This window comes from Xiphophorus hellerii, chromosome 7 (genome assembly GCF_003331165.1).
Source record: "Xiphophorus hellerii strain 12219 chromosome 7, Xiphophorus_hellerii-4.1, whole genome shotgun sequence".
Taxonomy (NCBI): Eukaryota; Metazoa; Chordata; class Actinopteri; order Cyprinodontiformes; family Poeciliidae; genus Xiphophorus; species Xiphophorus hellerii.
The window spans coordinates 25350468-25370261 of NC_045678.1; the positions used below are offsets into that span (position 1 = coordinate 25350468).

Consider the following 19794-nt stretch of genomic DNA (forward strand, 5'->3'; position numbering starts at 1 on the left):
AAGTCTCGCCCGTTTTGTTGCTCCCTCTCTCAACCCCACTTCAGTATTTGCATTGATGCAGCCTGTCAAACATCTTTCACAAAAAAAATATAAAGGAAGAAAAAGGAAATGCAGATGGATCTCAATTGCTTTTGTGTATGTGTGTGTTTGTGTGTAGTAGGTGGAGATCAGAGGCGCAGCAGCAGGAAGAGATAAAGGGAGGGGTGCATGTTATTTTCCTGCTCATAATAATTCTTTTTATTAGCCTTGTCTAATTAATTCAGCGCCTCCTCTCTCCCTCACTCACTGTTTCATTTCTAAAGCTTCTCTGATTCCTACCTCCTTTTTTTCAGTTATTATTTTAAATTGACACTGCGATTTAAGGATGTGTTGCCTGTATTTAGGGCTCTGCCTAATACATGAACATCTCATGTCACTATAGTGATGAAAATAGACCACAACAACAAGGTGCCAATGAGTAGTAACCATCCGTCCATCCAATGCCTAAACCACAGCAATGGACTTATTTCAGTAACAAAGAGCAGCTCCCACAAGACTGAGTCAAGCTACGCTATGGAGGGAACTCATCATAGCTGCTAGTATCTGGGTTCTTGCTCTTTTTTTTTTACTGTTTTGTATGAAAATAATAACTATTACCCAAGTGTGATGCTTGGAATGTCTTATTCCAAGCAAATGTTGAGTTGTAACATGAATTTCATTAATCAGAAAAGAGGAGTTGGGTAAAATGAAAATATGTCAATATTTTGACATATCTATGATGTAGACATCACCAAAATAAAATTGAAATGTGGTTTTGGTTTCCACTTTCTTAATAATCACTCAAATCCTCAAGCTCGGGCTGACACAGAGTCAATATGCGTAAGAGTTGTGACAGTTACTTGGGCACTTTCAAGACCTCTTAATATAACAATAAATAGCTTGGAATGTTAGCAATAGCATGTTAAGATTAGCATTAGTTTGACTCTGCCTACAGTGCATTATGGTTTGTTTTGACTGAAGAAGCATACAACTTCTGTACACTACTATTGGTATTACTTGTTACACTACTAGTTACAGTGTACTGGACAGATAATCGCATTTGGAATATTTAACACCACTACAAGGTGGCTGAGTAAGTTTATAGTGGAATAAGTTTGGTATTTTTTTTAGGGTTTCATTGCTTACATTTTTAACAGCTTTATCATGTTCTCAAAATCAAGATTTGTACTGGCACTGACATGCTTCAAAAGCAATGACAAAATTAGTAATTTATAAAATGTGTGTTATGGTTCACTTGACGGTCCATGGTACTGCTTCATTTTCCTCTTAATATTGTTTGGTGTTTATTTTTGGTCCTTGGAGTATTGAAGAATTAATAATAGTTGCTTGTACTGCCTGGATAGTGTAAGTATTATTGTAGTCACAGACTAGTTACCGGTTTTGTGTCAGCCCTAAAAAAAGTCCAACTTGCAGAATCAGAGTGTAAAATAACGTCTGTCCTGCTTTATGGTCATGTTTGCAGCTGTTTGTACTCATGTAAATTTACTAAGCTGTGATGAGGCAATTTCAGCTTTGTGTGCCTATTTATGAGTCTGTGTGTGAGAAAGAGAGAGAGGAAACATGCTAGCATACTTTGCATGTCTCCACTGTCACCACCCACAATCATCAGTAACCCTCTCTGGAGTTTATCCGCATCTGTAGTGCTATCAGTTGATGGGGATTTAGGGATGGATGGATGGGCTAGAGTGGGAGAGGCAGACATGAAATAAACTGTTAGCATGACAGAGAATGAATGAAAGATTGCAAAACAAAGTTTAGACAAACTTGCTAAAAAGGTACACACTGACACACACACCCCTTCATACACACTGGGAGCAGAGAGAAGGTCACGAGAGGATTAATGGCTGTGCTCTGATAGATAAACCAATCAAACAAACAAAGACTTTAGCACGCGCACACATTAAAAGGCAGGATGTAAAGCAGAGACACACTTGAATAATCCAAACCACACATAGAGACATTAAGAGATTCAAAGTAAGGAAGAAACCCACAGAGAAGAAAGGCACAAAACATATTCTTCAAACATACATCCACTGTGGTCTATGCCTTATTAAGCTTGAATTGAGTAGAGCGCTCCCTTCTCTGAGGCCTGCATCCACAGACACGGATTAAGTACTTCATAAAAGCATATTTTCAGTACGGTATTAGCATTCATTGGAAATCTAAAGTCAATCGAGTGCAACAATTTGCAAACTTTTCCTCAAGAGACACAAGCTTTGAGATTAGATCGGAGCCAGCGCACATGTGATCTCTGTCTTGCTTTCATTTGATTCAGTTCAGTTTATTTAGATAGCACCATTTCACAAGACATCATTTCAAGACACTTCACAAAAAAGTAAACTTAAACCAATCATACATGCATTCTAATTGACCCTAGTTATCAAACAGTGCATTAAGTTCAGTTTATTACTCAAATTGTCTGTAAAAGATTACTATCTCGAATAATAGATGAGAAAAGTGGTTCATAGGAACCGGAAATGGACAGTGTTGTTGAGGATAATGAGAGAAGGCAGTGGCCTCGCTCACCATCCTCACCATCATTCACCATCACTCACCATCACCAAGAATGTGGTAAGAACAGCTTACCAGATTCTACCTGTGGACAGGAGAATGTTCTTGTTCTCCTGTCCACTGTCATGCCCACTGTTTTGAGTGGGTTAAGCTACTGGTGATTCTAACAGTATTGTACTAATTATTTTAGTGGCACAGATGTTTCTTCAAAAAAATAGTTTTTTTATTCAAAACATATTTCTGTTTTTCTACCATAATAGCTTTATAAATGCAATGTGTGCAAACCTGCACACATTGCATTTATAAAGCTATTTAAAGGAAACGATTGACCTCTGTAATTGCAAAGGATACTGTACCAAATATTAACATTATTTTCACAGGTGTTCAAATACTTATTTGCAGCAGTAACACACTAACAAACTTTAAAAAAAAAAATCATACATTGTGATTTCCGGATTTTATATATATATTTTTAGACTGTCTCTCACAATGAACACGAACCTTAGATGAAAATTTCAGACACCCCTTCCTCATGATTTCTAAGTGGAAGAACTTGCAAAGTCGCAGGGTATTAAGGTTTGGCATTAAGGTTCAAATACTTAATGCCAAATACTTATTTACCAAATTAAATATGTATATTTAATCTGGAAAGCATTTTACCTTCATCAATAGTCAAGACAATTCTCTGTGGTTTATAACTTGTGCATTCACAAAAAATGAATGTTATGAAAAATATAGCATTTAAATGTTTATATCTTAATGAATGCCTGAAGACAAACCAGTAGGTGATTTGAATTAATAAACTGCATAAAAGCAGTGTTGTACTGATAGTGGACTCATAGATCCAATGATGGAAGATTAATTTTAGCTGTTAGAAACATAAAACTCAGCTTGGATTCAGAAAAAAAAGGTGAATATATCTGCTTTTGCACACATTAGTTTAAGGCTATGGTCATATTTTCACATTTGCAAATTACCTTTTGTCCTCTTTTGCTTGGAGTCCTAAATATTGAAAAATAAATTCTTAGAAGACCATTACTTTAATGTGTACACATTCATATTACTTTGTACATTTGAAACTCATGTGCTGTTCAAAAGGTAAAAAGCATTAGTCTAATAAAATTATTGTTGAATACTTTTTTATCTGCTTTCTCTTTGTATCTACCATCTACTTGTGTTTCTCTAGTCTAACCAGAGTGGTGGAGATCCAGGGAGAGGACAATCCTCTGGGCATTCATGTTGTTCCCTACTGTTCTTCACTCAGCGGACGGTGAGTTTTGTGTACATTCATCCACACTGTTTCTTCTGAAAAAGCACACATCCCCATAAGATCTAATTCTGGATATACCATGAAACACAAAATAGCTTTTGGAAGTACGGTACTTCGGTATAAACTCTGCAGACACAGTGGGAACTACCAAGTAAAGGAAAACAAAAGGAAAAAGGACTGTGTGCAGTTTTTCCTCTTTTTTTTTGACACTTCCTAAAGGACAGCATGATGGTTTTGAATAATTGTTCTCGTGACTCTTGTGGACCCTGTCACTGTCCTTATAATCTTCATTCTTAACACATTCTTGTCCGTTCCTTCCTTTCCTCATCACCTTGTTCCAGTTTCATTTCGTCATTTTACAATCACTTTTCTTGTACCCTGATTTTTTTATTCTTGTGTAGTTGAACTGTATTTGTAGATTAGTATCACCTCCTCTATGAAGATATATTTGTTTATTATTATTTTCTTTTTACCACATGTTACTTTTGCTCAGATAATGTTTGCAATATCCCTCGCTTCACACACGTGTTTTGGAAGGTGTGCTTGATTGCCTGCTCACCTGCTACTGTCTTTGTTCCTTGTTTAGCTTAGTGTTTGTGTTTTTTCGGCACTGAAAACACAATTTTCAGTGTTGCTGCTACACAGTTTGGAACAGTCTATTCAGTTTATTCCCTTTTTTCTTTTATTTCTTGCTTGTGTCCATTCTTGTATCATTTTCTATTTTGTCCTATCTATTCTTTCTTGCTTCTCTCCATTTTTGTGACTATTATTATGTTTCTTTTTGTCAAAACCTAACTGTGTGTAAATATCACCCATAAATTTCTGGTGAACTTTAGAGTTTTACATTTTAAATGACCATAAAGAACTCAGAACTCTTCTGGGATTTTTTGTTGAAACATATGTAGGAGCCCTGACCATAACATATCCTATTGATTGCAACCTCTAAAAAGTCTTAGTGAAACACTTTTGAGTTCTTTTCTTTTAATTTTCTATCAAATCTTTATTAATGCTATGCTTTAAAGAAAAATGTGAGCGTTTTTCATATTTATGTATCTCTTGCTGGCACAGGTCTCTTGGTCTGTATATCCGTGGTGTGGAGGAAGAGAGCCGCTCAAGAAAGGAGGGTTTGTTCCAGGAGGATGAGTGCATTGTAAAAATCAACAACACTGACCTAATGGACAAGACATTTAGCCAGTGAGTGCAGCTGTTTATCTCTGTTTTTCCTCAGAGGCTAACATTTTGTTTGATTTAAAAACTTTGCATATTTTTATTTTTCTAAGAAAGCAGCACAGATGCCTAACATAAATGCTGGAAACTGAAACTTTCTTAGTTTATATAAGGAGAATTGTCCGGAGTGCATATTTTGTTCACATCACAGATAACCAGTTCCTTTTGTTATTAGTAAATTGAGCAATACAAATTTAGGATTCACAGATATTAAGGAGTCCTAGTTCAATAAATAAATGTGCATCTTAATAAATTACTTGTATGGTAACTTATTTCAGTCATTCAATAGCTAAAAGTAACACTCCATAAGTAGAGATTCATTCCACATGGTCATATATGTTAGGCAAAATATATGTTAGACTAATAAAATAGGATTTTGAATGTAGTTTGTCTGCCTGAGAAACACAAAAATCTATCAAACAGAAGAAAAACAAGCATTTTGTGTTATTTAAGATCCACCTGCACTGTATCTAAACTGTATTTGCACTTACAAACATAGAGCACTGCTACTTTTGTTCAGACTTGTCAGAACGAGTCTGAATGCTACAGTCAGCTGTAGCATTGTGCAGCAAAGTTTGTGTGAATGCACACAGAGCCGTTGTCCATGCCAGATTATTATCGAGGCTGCCTGATTAGAATATCTGTTTCACACAAATGTGGCTGCACGCCTTTTTCAATCAGACATAATAGTGATATCATCTGAGCACAATGGTCTCCATACTCATAACAAAACACACAGCTTTCATATCTAATTTCATTCTACTGTCAATACAATCTAAATCACTGCAAAAGCAATTGTTAATAATAAATGCTCGTGCAGAGTGAGTGTTGTGTTCAAATGGTTTTTCCATGGACTGAAAGAGAGTACCACAAATTAGTCACATGACTACAGTTCAACTTCTAGTGTTTCGTTGATGATGTTGTTCACAACCTTACAAATATGGCTTCCACGTTTGCAAGAAAAAAAAGATAATGTTCCATGATTTGAGACCAACATGTCTGACCTTAGAACTAAGATATTCTCTGACATTAGCATGAACAAAAAATATTAGAAATTTAGTAAGATTATTAAGCGTTACAAAATATTCTCATTCTCACCTCCTAATTTTAACACTTAAATCTTAGAGGCCTTGCAGAGTTTTTGTTTGTTTACTTATTTATTTATTTACAAATTTTTGACTTTATAATGTCAGAGAATATCCTGACTGTAATGTAGTTTATGCATTTATTAATGGGAAATTCACTTTGTTTCTTGCACATTTATACAGTTTCGAAATCAGAAAATATTATTTTTTTTCTTGTAAATAGAAAATTATTATTAGTTTTTTGGAAGATGTTAGCTTCTTTGTGGCAAATTATTCTTTGCTGTAGAATAAGACTGTCACAGGGTAACATTAAAATTGATACACTGCATGGATTGTAATGGTGTCTCAGCACAGATTATATTTATAAGGCAAAGTATTGCCTTAAGACACTTGATTTTCCATGATGCTAAAATGACTGTACTCTTAATGTAAATATATATAATGACATAGTAGTTTACATTAGATTAATTGTCAATTTTCCAAAGTTTCACCGTTTCACATTTTTCCATCAAATTCATGGAGGAATTTTTCATTTCTGACTTTTGAACAAAGTCAACTCTAATCATCATAAACTATTCGGAAAACAACAGGAGTGTAATCAAATGAAATTTTAATTAACTGGATTTACTCCATTGCTTATCTGCGGTGAATGATGCTGATTACCAATTGCTCCTGACACCGTAGTGCCTGTAACTTGCTTAGCATGATCTGATCTAAATTAATTCCCTGCAAAATGATCTTTTTCATTCTTTATGAGTTTCTAATGGCTGTGTCCAGGTGTTGTGGCTGTCTGGTTTTGAGCTCAGAGAAGGTGATAAAAAAGAAAAGCCCTGCAAATAGCCTTTACTAATTCATCTGGAGGAAAAGGAAAGCTTTTACACACATAATGATGATGTTTCAGTCGAATTGTAAGGGATCGGTTTCTAAAACTATAATTTCCTTGATATTCTGTCTTGTAGTTGTAAAAATCAAACTTCTTAAAGTTTTAAGTACCAAGGATCTGGGATATTCTTTAAATTAATCATGTGTAATCAGATTTATTAACTGAATCTCTATTTTTCTCCTAATTCAGTTATGCCCTCCCACAGTATAATTAATTTTCTTGTCTGAAACTGATAAGTACTCTTTGGATGTTATTATGAATGATGAAATTATCACTGCATCTGTTAACTTCCTTTGCTTTCTTTAAAAAAAACAACCAAAAAACTCATTCACCAAACTTAACAATTTTTTTTTTGCTTTCTCTTTTTCCTCTTTTTCTTTGTAGATCTCAGGACATTTTTCGTCAGGCGATGCGGTCCCCACTTGTTCGTTTGGAAGTTTTGTCCTCGTCAAACAGAGAGCGATATGAGAAAAGTCTGATCAGTCAGCTGTGTGTCAACAGTACGGCTCCGAACAGCAGCCCTCGTGTCACCAAGGCCAAAGATCCACCGCCACCAGTCAAAGCCAAACCTGTGTTTAAACCTCCTGAGAATTCAACTCCACGACTTGTAGAAGAAACTCCTATTCTTGAAGCGGTTAGTGTGAGTTGTGCTTCAGTTATACTAAAAACACTCAAATATGCTGTAAGAATACCTCAACAACATTAAATGGATATGACAATTTAGTTGTAAAATCCAGCAAAATTACAACAGTTCACTTACCAACAACCAGACAGCACAGATATCAAACAGCATGCATTCATGCCAAGATAAAACACCTTCATCAGGTCTGTTTCCACCCACCATCATGTAATGTTCATGATCTAAGTTTTAGTTCTTTCTATGCTCTGTATTTATTACTATCCTTTATTTGTTTTTCATTCTTTTCCTGTGGCTTTAAAAAGCAATAAGTTCCACTTTATTTTTACCTTATGTCCACCTTCTTCCTTGAGCTAAAAAGCTCATAAAACCCGAACACATGTAACCATGTCGTCAACGTCACTATGGTTACTTGGCTGACATTTGAAAAACAACTGGCTTAGAGGGAACAGTTTCTTAGCAACAGCTTATTATCTTAGTTTATTAAAAATAAGTTTTGTTGGTCATGCAGGAACTCTGTACAGTCCTATAAACAGTTTGAGGAGCTACACATTTTCATTTTTTTTTATTTTAACCATTGTATTTGATATATTTATTCAATTACTTTGTTGTAAACTGTGTGGAAAAATCCATAAGTTTATTCTGTAAGGGAGGAGAAAAGACAGAATCCATTCTTTCTATTCATCTATCCAGTTTCCAGTTTTAAAAAAATGTCTATGATCCAGAACATCCAGGGTGTTGTGTGCATATAAACAAAAAAGGCTTTTTTGGCACTTCTGGTTCCAGGCAGACCTACATCTCATGATTAAAGGAGAGTTTTTGAAGAATAGCTTTTAACTCTGGGTCTTCACACATCCTAGGGTCTTAAAATGTTTTAAATTTATTAGGAAATATGTAAGTTGACCTTCTATATCACAAGCCCAAATTTTGTTGTGGCAGAACTATTTATTCTTGTATGTTCTATGTAGTTTACTTTTTCTCATTGGACATTTCTGTCAGGCAAAAGTTTGAGCTGCACACAGATATCATCATCACGTTTTGTGGTTGAGACTATTGCTAAGTAGCTAATAACAAACCCTCGCTACCTATCTAGCTAGCTTTTTTGCATTTATCATTGGTAAGTGTAAGTTATTGCCAATTGGTTGGATAATATTCGCCTTTTCCAACTCGACTACTATATAAAAAATACAATATTGTTTTGTACATTTTTGTCATGATGCAGGTCTTAAATTTTATTCATAATGGTTTTACAAAGGTGTTAAAAAGTCTTAAGTTTGAGTTGACAAAACCTGCAGAAACCTTGTAACTTAGCTGTTTTTTTTAACATAAAAGCGTTACTGTTATATGTATTTTGTTTGAAGCTATCCCCTAAAAGCTGCATGTTCTTAATGTAGAGTCCAAAGGAGAGAGGTGACAGCCCTCTCCACAGGAAAAGTCCGGCACTCTCCAGCTTGGTGTCCAATAAAAGAGGAGGGCGAAGGCTGCGAATCGACTTAAAGAAAGGTTGGAAACATCTTTGTTTGTTTTTTGAATATATACAAAACATTACAGCATGAAGCATAGTGTTAAAACGTTTGTTTTATATATTCAAGGGAGTGGGTGAAAGTATAGGCTTATCTAAATTCACTGCGTTAAGATCCTGCAGTGAGACTAAATTGTTGTAGGCCGTTTTCAGTTAACCATTCAGCATTTAATGTTGCTCCTTGGTTTGTGGGATTTGCCTTTTTCATTTTAGTTAAATGTATTTAAAACTGTAAATCTTTAATTTGTTACTTGGCATGGTGTTTGCCTTACCAGTTCATATGGATTTGTTCCTGTTTCTGTAAACCTATCAGGCAAAGTCGCTTTCCTCTCTCCATCTTCCACATTCCTTCTCTTCAGGGTCTATTAAGTCTTTATTGATCTGTTCATTTCTGCTGATATGAATTCATAGCAGCCCAAACTGCTGACTTGGCTCTGCTAAAGAGACCAGACTTAATGAGGTCTATAAACCACACAGCCAGTCCCTGTGTCTGTGTGCAATGTTTTTTCTGTTCTCACAGCCATGTGTGTGAAACCTTTCATACACATTTATATGTTCACATATTTTCTCTGATTAAGCATTTTGTTTTTATCTTCTTCTTTTCCAGAACATTGGCTCTATGTTTCAAATGTGTTTCATTGATTTCACTTGGACTCTTGTCTTCTTCTCATCCTTTTTGACCTGTACCTGAACCCTCTTTTTTCTTTCATCCACTTCTTTCCTTTTCTCCATCTATCTGTTCATCTATTTGTCCTTCCTTCCTGGCTTCCTCTTTCCTTCCTTCTAGTTTTTTCTTCCTGCTGTCCTTTCTGACCTTCTCCTGAACCCCCTTAATGCTTGCAGATGTGTTGCTGCACCTGTATCTAAAGGATTTAAAGCAACATACTCAATCTTCCAATACTTAAAGTTAACACAGACATAGTACATTATATGGAGTCAGGAGCTGAGTCAACAACACTACACCTAAGCTCTCAGAATAAAGTACCTGTGTGTGGGACATTGAATTCAGATTTTCACCTTAAAATCCTCTTGAAATATATTCAGACCTTTGGAGAAAAGCTCAGATTTCTGCATCTCTCTGTGGATGTGATTGTAGGTTCAGAAGGTCTTGGATTTACTGTCGTAACCAGGGATTCCTCAATACACGGCCCGGGTCCTATTCTAGTCAAAAACATTCTGCCACGAGGAGCTGCTGTCAAAGATGGACGGCTTCAGTCTGGAGACCGCATACTGGAGGTAGAGCGAAGCTTACCCGAATGGTTTTTGTTATACCTCAACAAATCTGCTGGAGACAAGTTTCTTATATGTGTGTGCATAGGTAAACGGTGTGGATATCACCGGGGTGGGCCAGGAGGAGCTGGTGTGTATGCTCCGCAGCACTCGTCAGGGAGAGACTGTGTCCCTGGTGGTTTTACGGCAGGATGAGATGTTCCTGCCCAGAGAAATGGTAAGAACCAGTCCCAGTGTTAAAATGGCAGCAAGCAGAACAAGACTTTCTGTTGGCTTGAAGAATCACCAGTCAGTTAAAAGGCTCTAGTGTCTTATTCATTCCAGTAATTTTGTTTCATTTGAATTTTCAAAGAAATTTGGCTTGATTCTGCAGTAATGAACCACTGCTTTATCCCGCTATGGACAAATCTCTTTGTAAGGGTTAGAACATTTCTTCAGGTCTGATTTCTTTCTGCAAATGTTTTCACACATTATGCTAAATTTCACCTCTGTTCTAATATTCTCAATAAACATCTTTTTTTCTCTCTGGTTTTATTTTTCTCACTTTTCTCTGACTTTTCATATCAGAAACAGTTCTTGCTCTAACAAACAGCTTTTTTACATCTTTAATTTCACACACTTTGGTAAAAAAATATGTAGCCTTGTGTTCTTTTTATTTTAATTCACCAATTACAAAATGACATATCTTTGCTAATGATAGTTTTCTCTTTATCTGTCTCTCCTTCACGATAGTATCATTATATTATGTGGGAAGCCAAATAATAAGTCAAAAGTCCAAAGGAAATACATAAAGGTTATAATCTGATTGTGTCATTGAGTTAAATAAATATTTGATTCCCTCCAGATAAGCCAGAATTCAGGCTCCAACAGATTGGCCATGTGGCACACTGATCAATCAGTCAATGAATTATTTCATCTTGTTATGGAAATAAAACACATCTGCCCATAAAATCAATTTCTTCCAATTTAAAATCCCCTTCTACCACATGAACGACTAAAGAGACTTCAAGTGATCTCAAGGACAAGATTGGGTTTTTGAACAAGGCTGGAATGGACTCTGAAACCACGAGAAAGAAGTTTGGAGAGGTGACTGATATTTGTGTAATTATTTGGAGAAATTGAAGAAATATGAATTTACACTGAATCCTAGCTTCAGATCCACTCATCTGCAAGATGAGTGGATCCTCATGGGAGTCTGCTAAAGAAGAAGCATGTAAAGGCCTTCCTAGAGTCAGTGAACATCTGAATCATTCACTAAAGGTTTTGGAGAAAGTTCTGCGGTTAGATGATACTATAATTGAAGTCTTTCAACTCATCCTACCATGTTTACAAAGAGAAAGAACATAGAGAAGTGAGATCTTCCACTGGTCACACATGGAAATGGAAACATTATGTTTTGAGGCTGTCTTCTGTTAAAGGTACTGGTTAAGACCGGTATACTAATGGGATGAATGGAACACCAGCATTGAGGGCTTACGGAGGAAGGCCAAATATGGTCACAGCTTGAAATAAAAACTTCATCTTTCAACCTGACCAGTGGGGTTTAGTTGTGGATTAATCTTCCAGCATATCAGGAACTCAAGATAACCTAGCAAGGCAACAATAGAGTGGCAAAAGAGGAAGCACATGAAGATTACTAGTCTCTAGTCATCAACCCAAAAAAACTGCTTCAATTGAACTGAAGGTTTGAGTAGGGAAGTGTTTAGTCAAAATCCCAAGTTAAATGTGTGCAGAACTGATACAAGAAAAGGTTTTCCAGCTTTGACCAAACTCGAAGTCCATGATGCAAGTTGCACTGGTGGCTGTTGGGCGGTCGTGGGCGGTACTCAGCTATTTGCAAGGTAAAAAAAACCAAACAAAACTGTAATGTGGAGGAAATAAACTCCAACAACCAAGAAAATGAGTTGTTGTGGGCCCCTAATCCTTACTTCATCAAAATAATTTCTCATTGCTTCTTTTGACTGTACTCCATTTATGGTTGGAGTTCAAACTTGAGTCTTTATAAACAAACAGGGATTTGTGAATTTACTCATTAACCAATCTAAGAGCTACTACTGATAATACATATGGATTGTTTTGTCTGAAAGATTCACAAAACTACAACTAATCAAAAATGTAGAAGAAATAGTTTTTCTATGAATGGCTGGTGTATTTTAATGTCAGGTTAGAAAACAACCAAAAGAAGTTACCTCTTCTTTCAGGTTTGCAATTTGTTAGGAGTTTTTCCAACTTGAAACTGGAAAATTCTATTTCTGTCTTAAATGTGAACATCTTACTAAATCTTCAAACAAATATAGAAAGCCAGTAAAACCTAACAATTTCAGTTTGCCTTTGTGGCATCACATGGTGACCTCAAAAAGCCTTTGTCTTATTGTGGGATTGGGTGGAAATGTCTGTCAAAGATGGCTACACTTGGAAACTTGACTATTTAAGGTTGTGATGCGTGTCATGACATGTTTCCTGTGGGATCAGATTTTTATTTCACTCAATGACACTTGGTCTGGAGTTTTTTGTTGCTGTTGACAGTCTTTCTTTCTTCACTTTAAAATAAAAGTGAAAACCATTTATTTCTTTATATTTCCAAATATGAAAAATAAACATAAGATCAATTAATGCTTCCCTTCCCTGGATGTCTTTTTTATGGAACTGGATGATTTTACCATCACAAAAAAAAAAAATGCTGATAATTGTCACAAATTTCCACTACTTTCCAATGTAATTTTTTTCTTCTACTTGTGCACACTTGCAGAATATGCTATTCAGTAAAAAGTTATTTTATTTTTCTAAACTTAGGGGCAAAATTTGATTAGAAGAATTAAATTTGCCTCCTCTCTTTACACATAACTCACGTCTGAGGTTTATGTTTCCTCTTCCTAAATGTGTCTTATTCTGTTTTTAAGTTGCTCTCTATGCCTCTTCCCTTTGTGCCTCTTTCCGCTCCTGTCGACTGATGTTTCCTCAACTGCTGCCAGGCGACCAAACACAAACATGTGCATGTGACTCTGAGCCCCATAGGAAACTCTGTGTCTGCAGACAGGAAAAGCAGTGAAGTGTTAGTGTGCGAGCATGTGTTAACATTTAGTATAATTTGTTAATGTATCCAGGATTTGATCGTGTGTGCATGTCTGAACTCTCGGATAGTTTGCTGCCTGTGAAAGCCAAGGATGCATTTTTTGGGTGTATACAAAAATGCCAGATTTTTTTCAACTCTGATTCTGCATTTCAGTTCACCAAATACTATAAAACTAATTGGCAAGCAATGCTGGAGTGCTGCAAGCCATAGCTGTTGTTTTTATATAGACCACCATGTCTTGTATTTACTCTTTGTTTATAGTAGACATATTTTCCTGAAATGTCAGTGTTACCTTTCTCAGAAAACTTTACAGCTCACTCTGCCCCATGGGCAAAGCTTTACAATGGGTAAAGCTTTGTTCTAAGTTCCTGTTGTCTGTTTCTGAAGCTGTGTATACCTATTTTCAAATTAAAGTTCATAGATATGCTCATGTGCTGAATCATTAATTAATGAAGAGATTGTGAATCGGTTGTGCACTATTGAAGGATATTTGCATACGTTTGCTGTGGTTTCTGACATGAAAATTCAGTGGACACCACCTTTAAAAAGTCATAATAATGTTGACATAAATAACAAGACAATAAAAGCTTTTTTAACCCTTTAGTATAAAATGTATCTTAAAAGCAAACAAATCTGTTGGATAAAAAATTTAAATAATGTAATAACCTGGTTGGATTTGGTTAATTTGTACAATCTTAAACGAATGCTTTTTGAAACACAAACTCTATTTGCATTCACATCGGCTGTCAGTCACAGAGAAACCTGAGATAAAATCCACCTGTCTCAGGACAAACACATTTTTTACACTTACACAATCTATTTTTCATAAATACAAAATGAAAGATGTGGCAGAAATTAGTCAGAGATCCTGCCGTAAGTCTGGTAATGATACCAGATTTACGTTCTGCATTTGATAACAATTTCATGTATTCTGTATTTGTCTGATCCAAAAAATATAGTTGCAAGACAAAACCTTGTACAATGAAACCAAACTGGAACATTTTGAACACATAGATGTACATTTGGCATTCAAAACAACATATTATCAAAAGAACATACTCACAGGGAGACAGGGTGGTGGCAGCATCATGATGTGGGTCTTCTTTCCTATAGAGTGAATAAAGTTTAAATTAGTTTCAGATACCAGTCAATTTTGACCCAAAGCTTTGAAGTATCTGTTAGAGAGCTGGAGATGAAGAGCAATTACAGCCTCACCTGGAGAAAATCATATTTTATGAAAGCCCTGAACTAAATTTGGCAGAAGATCCATGGGCTCATACGAAGAACTTTTCTCAAATCTGGATAATTTGGAAAACAGTGGGTGAAGGCTCATAAGTCAGTATGTGGTAAGCTGAAAGGATGCTTCAGCAATATAAATACTTAAAGGTCTGCACAGTTACAGTCAACATTTTTTCTCAACAAACTCTGAGGTTTTGCTGTTGACTTATACAGCCTGTATTTAAAAATGAAAATATCTTCTTGGGTACCTATTACTATAATTATTGAGCTATGTGTAAATTTTAGTGCTGATAATTTAGAGGTTTTATTGAAGCTGCTTTATTGGAGTCTTCATTAACTCTTATAACATTTGTAACATTGCTGTTTGATACAGAATGCAAAGCATTTTTAAAGCCTGTTCCTACAGACTTTAAACACAAATAAGCTCTTCTGCTTTCTTCGCATTTGTACCTGTTTGTGTTTATGCGGGAGGGAAGCAGAAGAAGAATGTCGCGGAAATGATGGAATGATCTTGTCTTTCTTCTCCACCCCCTCTTCCGTTGTCTCATTTTAGCCGACCATCTGGTGTTGTCTGCTAATGTCTATACTCGCTGTAGAACAAAGACGTTACACCACCTCTACATGCAATCAGGCTCTCACTCAGTTTGCCGATCTGTGACTTACATCATATTCATACACAGTCCACGGTATAGCAAGTATACATCATGCTGTGCTGGCTCTCTGTGTGTAGGCTAAACACATCACAAACTCGCACACTTGCTCGTTTATACAGTGTGAAACCTTTTTTTCTGCAGTGATTTTCTTTGCATATGAGTAGGGATATGCCTGCTGAGTTGACTAGTGGTTCGGAACTAATGTTCGACACAAATATCCTCTTTTCTGCCTGCAGATAACTCAAACATGTCTTTTTTTCTCCCCCCTTATGTTTTGTTGTTCTTTCATATACTGTATGTTTTATGTTCCTACAGGGTCAGTTCACATTAATGAACTATTTGTGTGGTGTCACAGGCAAAATTTCATCTGTCATCAATTGAACAAAGAGAATGGCACCTAAAAATACATAAGATTATTTTTTTTAAAAAACACCCCAAAAATGAGTACACAGTGGTCAGTCATGCAGGACCTGATGAGTGTTTATGAGTTGTGTCCCCAAGCCATTTTACATCAATTCACATCATGGTACATGTGACCAATAAAATTTATATTGCATTCTTAGACATTTTGGATCGCCGGGCAGCACTGAGCCAAAGATTAAGCTCTAACTTGAATAGAGGGTAAGGCCAGTGACGTAGATGTCCATGATGTCCCATTTGTGACCTTAATCACTCCATTACAGGGATTGCTTTGACTAAAATGTACTATCCTGTCATTCCCAACCTAAAGACTTAAAAAAATAAAACCGCCAAACTTTCTATTGTCCCAAATGGATCAAAGAGCAGTGTAAAACAGGGCACATTTAAAGAAAACATATCTAGTTAATACTGCCTAGTGTCGATCCATCCAGAACTTCATAGTATAAACCAATCCAGTGATCAGACACTGATATTTTGTTCTTTTACAAAGCAAAAAGGATGTTTTCTGCATTTTGAATTTGAACATTACTAGTTTGATCCATTCTAGTAGGTTTGTTTCAATTTTGAACTCTCCTGACATGATCACAAAGTATTACACATTTATAATAAGATAGTAAATATATATATTTTTACAGCTCTGCTTCGCTTTTTAATTAGTCTGCAAAAATGTGTAAATTTGTTTTCTATGGGCTTTTTGTTAGTCATCTTTTGACCTCCTATTCTGCCAATCTGTTCTTCTCTCTGTCCCTATTTTAACAAAAGGGGAAAAAAAAATCTTTAGTGCCAGATGTTCCTCACACTCACATCGGCATGAAATCAGTAAACAGTTAGTAACTGGTGACAGAGCATGTTCTTAACAAAGCAACTGTATTGAACAGTTTCTTTACTCTGATTAAGCCTCATCCATCACTACCAGCAAGCCTGTGCATTGGTGTGCTTCTTCCCCTCAGTCTGTTGTTTCTTTGTGCGTGTGAGAGAGTGCATCGCACTGAGACTGTCACCAGTGTGACCTCACAGTCACTACAGTAGATCCCCCATCTGTTACACCACTCTGAGACCTGTTTATACACAGACACACATACACACACTTGGCAGCTTGGTGTCTCTGCAGGAGCTGCCATCATCCCAGTGGAGAGCAGTCAAGAAGGGTATCACATCTCTCTTCTGTGGTTTTCTGTCTCATCTCACGTCTTTCTGCTGTTTATCAAGGGCCTTTCAGCTCCTTCATCCTCTTATCGTCCAACATCACTGTTGTGTCTTAAAGCGTTGACCACAGGAGAGACGCCAACGGTCGCCAACGTAAGGTTCGACTGCACACCTCAGGGGATCAGCTTGGATATTTCACAATGCTGCTGTTATTCTTAGAGATAAAGACTTAGCTTTGCTGTAAGTTGTTCCTTGTAGACAACGAAATCAGAAAAATATACTTCCAACTTTCCTTCTTGCTTATATGAAACCGTGGCAGTAGTCAGACATTACAGAGCACCTTTCTGTCACAGCAAGGTGGGTTTCAGGTGTTGATTCACAAGGCCCCTTCTTTCATTGTTTCGTATGTATGGTCTGTGGTTGTTCCTTACAGGGTTGCTATGCAGTCTTCCATTTCATGAAGGACAAAAACCTAATAATGCCAAGTAAATAAGGTTGAACAAAAATGTTCTTAAAACGCAGCATATGGGCTTCTTGCTCAAAATAATAATGAGCCTTTTGGCCATGTCATTTTTATATATATTTTCAAATTCTAAGTTATGCATACTTCAATACCTATTCATCTTGAGCATATTAGGTGTGGTATTTGTTTATGTAGGGAGGTTGTATCTTAAAGATACAACCTGTTGTATACAATCAACTGGGATGCAAGACATGTTGGGTGAAAGAAAGATCCAGAAGAATCAGATATGAAACTACCAAGAAGCCACTCCCCTGCAGAGCCATGTCATGTTCCTTAACTGCAACTAGAAGACACTTCCTTCAAACTGTGGTACCAGAAAAAGTCAGCATTGCTCAAGAAGGCATGCATTTTATTTTCGACAATGCTCAATTACATGCATCAAAGCAAGCCAGTAAAGACCTTAAAGTACAATGAGATGAACCCCGTTTCCTCACCTCGCCTGACCTCACCTTGTGGAATCGTAAAGGGGAATTTTAAAGTGAAGGAAAATAGTCAACCTCTTCGAATAGTGTCTAGCAGGTTATGTTTGAAGACTGCATATCAGCCTTTTCTGTAACAATAAATGCTTAAATATTACAATTATAATTAGCCCTTTATATGGCAGTTTTCATTCAAATTGCACACAAGCCTGTGGTTTTAAGATTGTAACAACTGCATTTGCCTGTGCTTTTTACAGCAGAATCCATTGATCTTTTTTATTTTTCTCACAATTCTGCCCTACTACGTTTGTTGTCCAATTGCAAACACTGTGCACCATTTTGGAGTCCAACATGACATTCTGTGCAACCTTTAATGTTTTGTTTTGTAGAATGCAGAAACTGGTCTTGCAACATCATGACACCATCTCCACTAACATCAGAAGCCTTTCATTTTTAACATGTAATTTTATTTCGTCGTCCACCCTCTGTAGGACTGCAGATGCTTTGTTTAACATTAAAACTATGTAACATTACTACTCCGGCCATTTCGAGAAACTATTGATGGTATTTCACTTTGTGAACTCGTCTCAAGTGGTCAGTGATTGGACAGTAATTTTCAGAAATGGGAAGCTGTTATGTTCTGCTTAGTCCAAGAATGGGTCAGCAAGTCCAGGAAGGAAATTCAGACATCCCTTTTCCCAGAGACACTTCTTCTGGGAGATGGTGTTGAAAGGTCAGAAATAATATACACTCACCACACCTTTGAACACCTTTCTAGTACTGCTTCTGACCACCTTTTGCCCTTAGACCTTCCTCAATTCAGTGTAGAATCAGAAACATTCCTCTCAGATTTTGGTCCATGTTGACATGGTCCAACTTGATTATTTTTGCTTTATTATGGTGCCTGAACCTTTGGACATGACCTATAGCAATGCAGCTTTTAACATTGGCATTTTATTAAATACCATGGCAAAACTATGTTTAAGTAGACCCCTTATGTTATCCTGACAACTCAAATTATAATCATTATTCTTCTTATTTCTCATGTCATCCAGTCTTTCTCTATGTCTCTCTCCATCTCACACTTCATTTCTCTTGTAGAGGTGATGTAGGTGAAGTAGTTGAGTGTTCTCACTCATTTTCACATAATGCGTCCTTCCATCATTCTCTACTGCACGTTTTCTGGCTCTGTTTAATAAAACTCACTCACCGACTGAGCTGTCTCTTTGATAGCGTGGCCTCCTGTAGATCTATCATTGTGGCAAACCCATTTAAATGTTAAACGACCTGCACGAGAAGGTTCATCTGTGCAAACGGCTTTTTCTGTCATTGGGTGGATTTGATAGAGTTAATGTAGCAAAGAATCAAACACCTTTTATAGCCACGAATGGAAACAGAAATACAGAGGCTCACTGCAGTTTGTGCTTTCATCATTACACAGAAAATGTGTTCCTATCATAGCTGCATAGCTGGAATAATAGAAATGTTTTATGAAAGTGTTCTGTGAGTTAAAGGTTTGTATGTTGTGCTTGTCTAATGTTCCATGAAAAAACAAAGACTTGTTTAAGGTCAATGCTAAGTCAAGCCAAGTTGTTTTACTGCAGAGACTTCCAAAAAATAGACAGGTCTGAAGTATTTCCCGCAAAATTATAGTAAAAAATTAAGTTATTAAAGCTCAGTTACTGTATGCAAATAGATTTTCATCAGCCAAACATGTATTTGCATGTGAAGGGAAACCATGTAAGCTCTTCTGAGTACCCTTGCTTAAGTTGAATTTGCTCTAGCATTTGTTATCTTTTAAGCTTAAGGGAACTTAAAATCATGAATAACAAAGGATGGGAGTAAAACCAAATAAAAGTGGCAGAAAACAAATAAAATGGATGTTGTAAAAAAAGTTTCAGGCAGTGAAAGCGTTTT

General features: G+C 36.4%; 1 protein-coding gene across 3 annotated transcripts in view; it reads left to right on the forward strand.

Annotated features, from left to right (window-relative positions):
- The window catches only part of LOC116723171 (partitioning defective 3 homolog B-like), a 222210-nt gene that overhangs the window by 62005 nt on the left and 140411 nt on the right, over positions 1-19794 (forward strand). For 2 of the 3 annotated variants that reach the window (XM_032567857.1, XM_032567860.1), the window contains exons 6-11: positions 3737-3820; positions 4889-5014; positions 7400-7655; positions 9047-9155; positions 10271-10410; positions 10493-10621. In XM_032567857.1, coding sequence (XP_032423748.1) covers positions 3737-3820; positions 4889-5014; positions 7400-7655; positions 9047-9155; positions 10271-10410; positions 10493-10621 — 844 coding nt within the window. The remainder of the gene's footprint in view (positions 1-3736; positions 3821-4888; positions 5015-7399; positions 7656-9046; positions 9156-10270; positions 10411-10492; positions 10622-19794) is intronic. The other variant, XM_032567859.1, reaches the window with a different exon arrangement.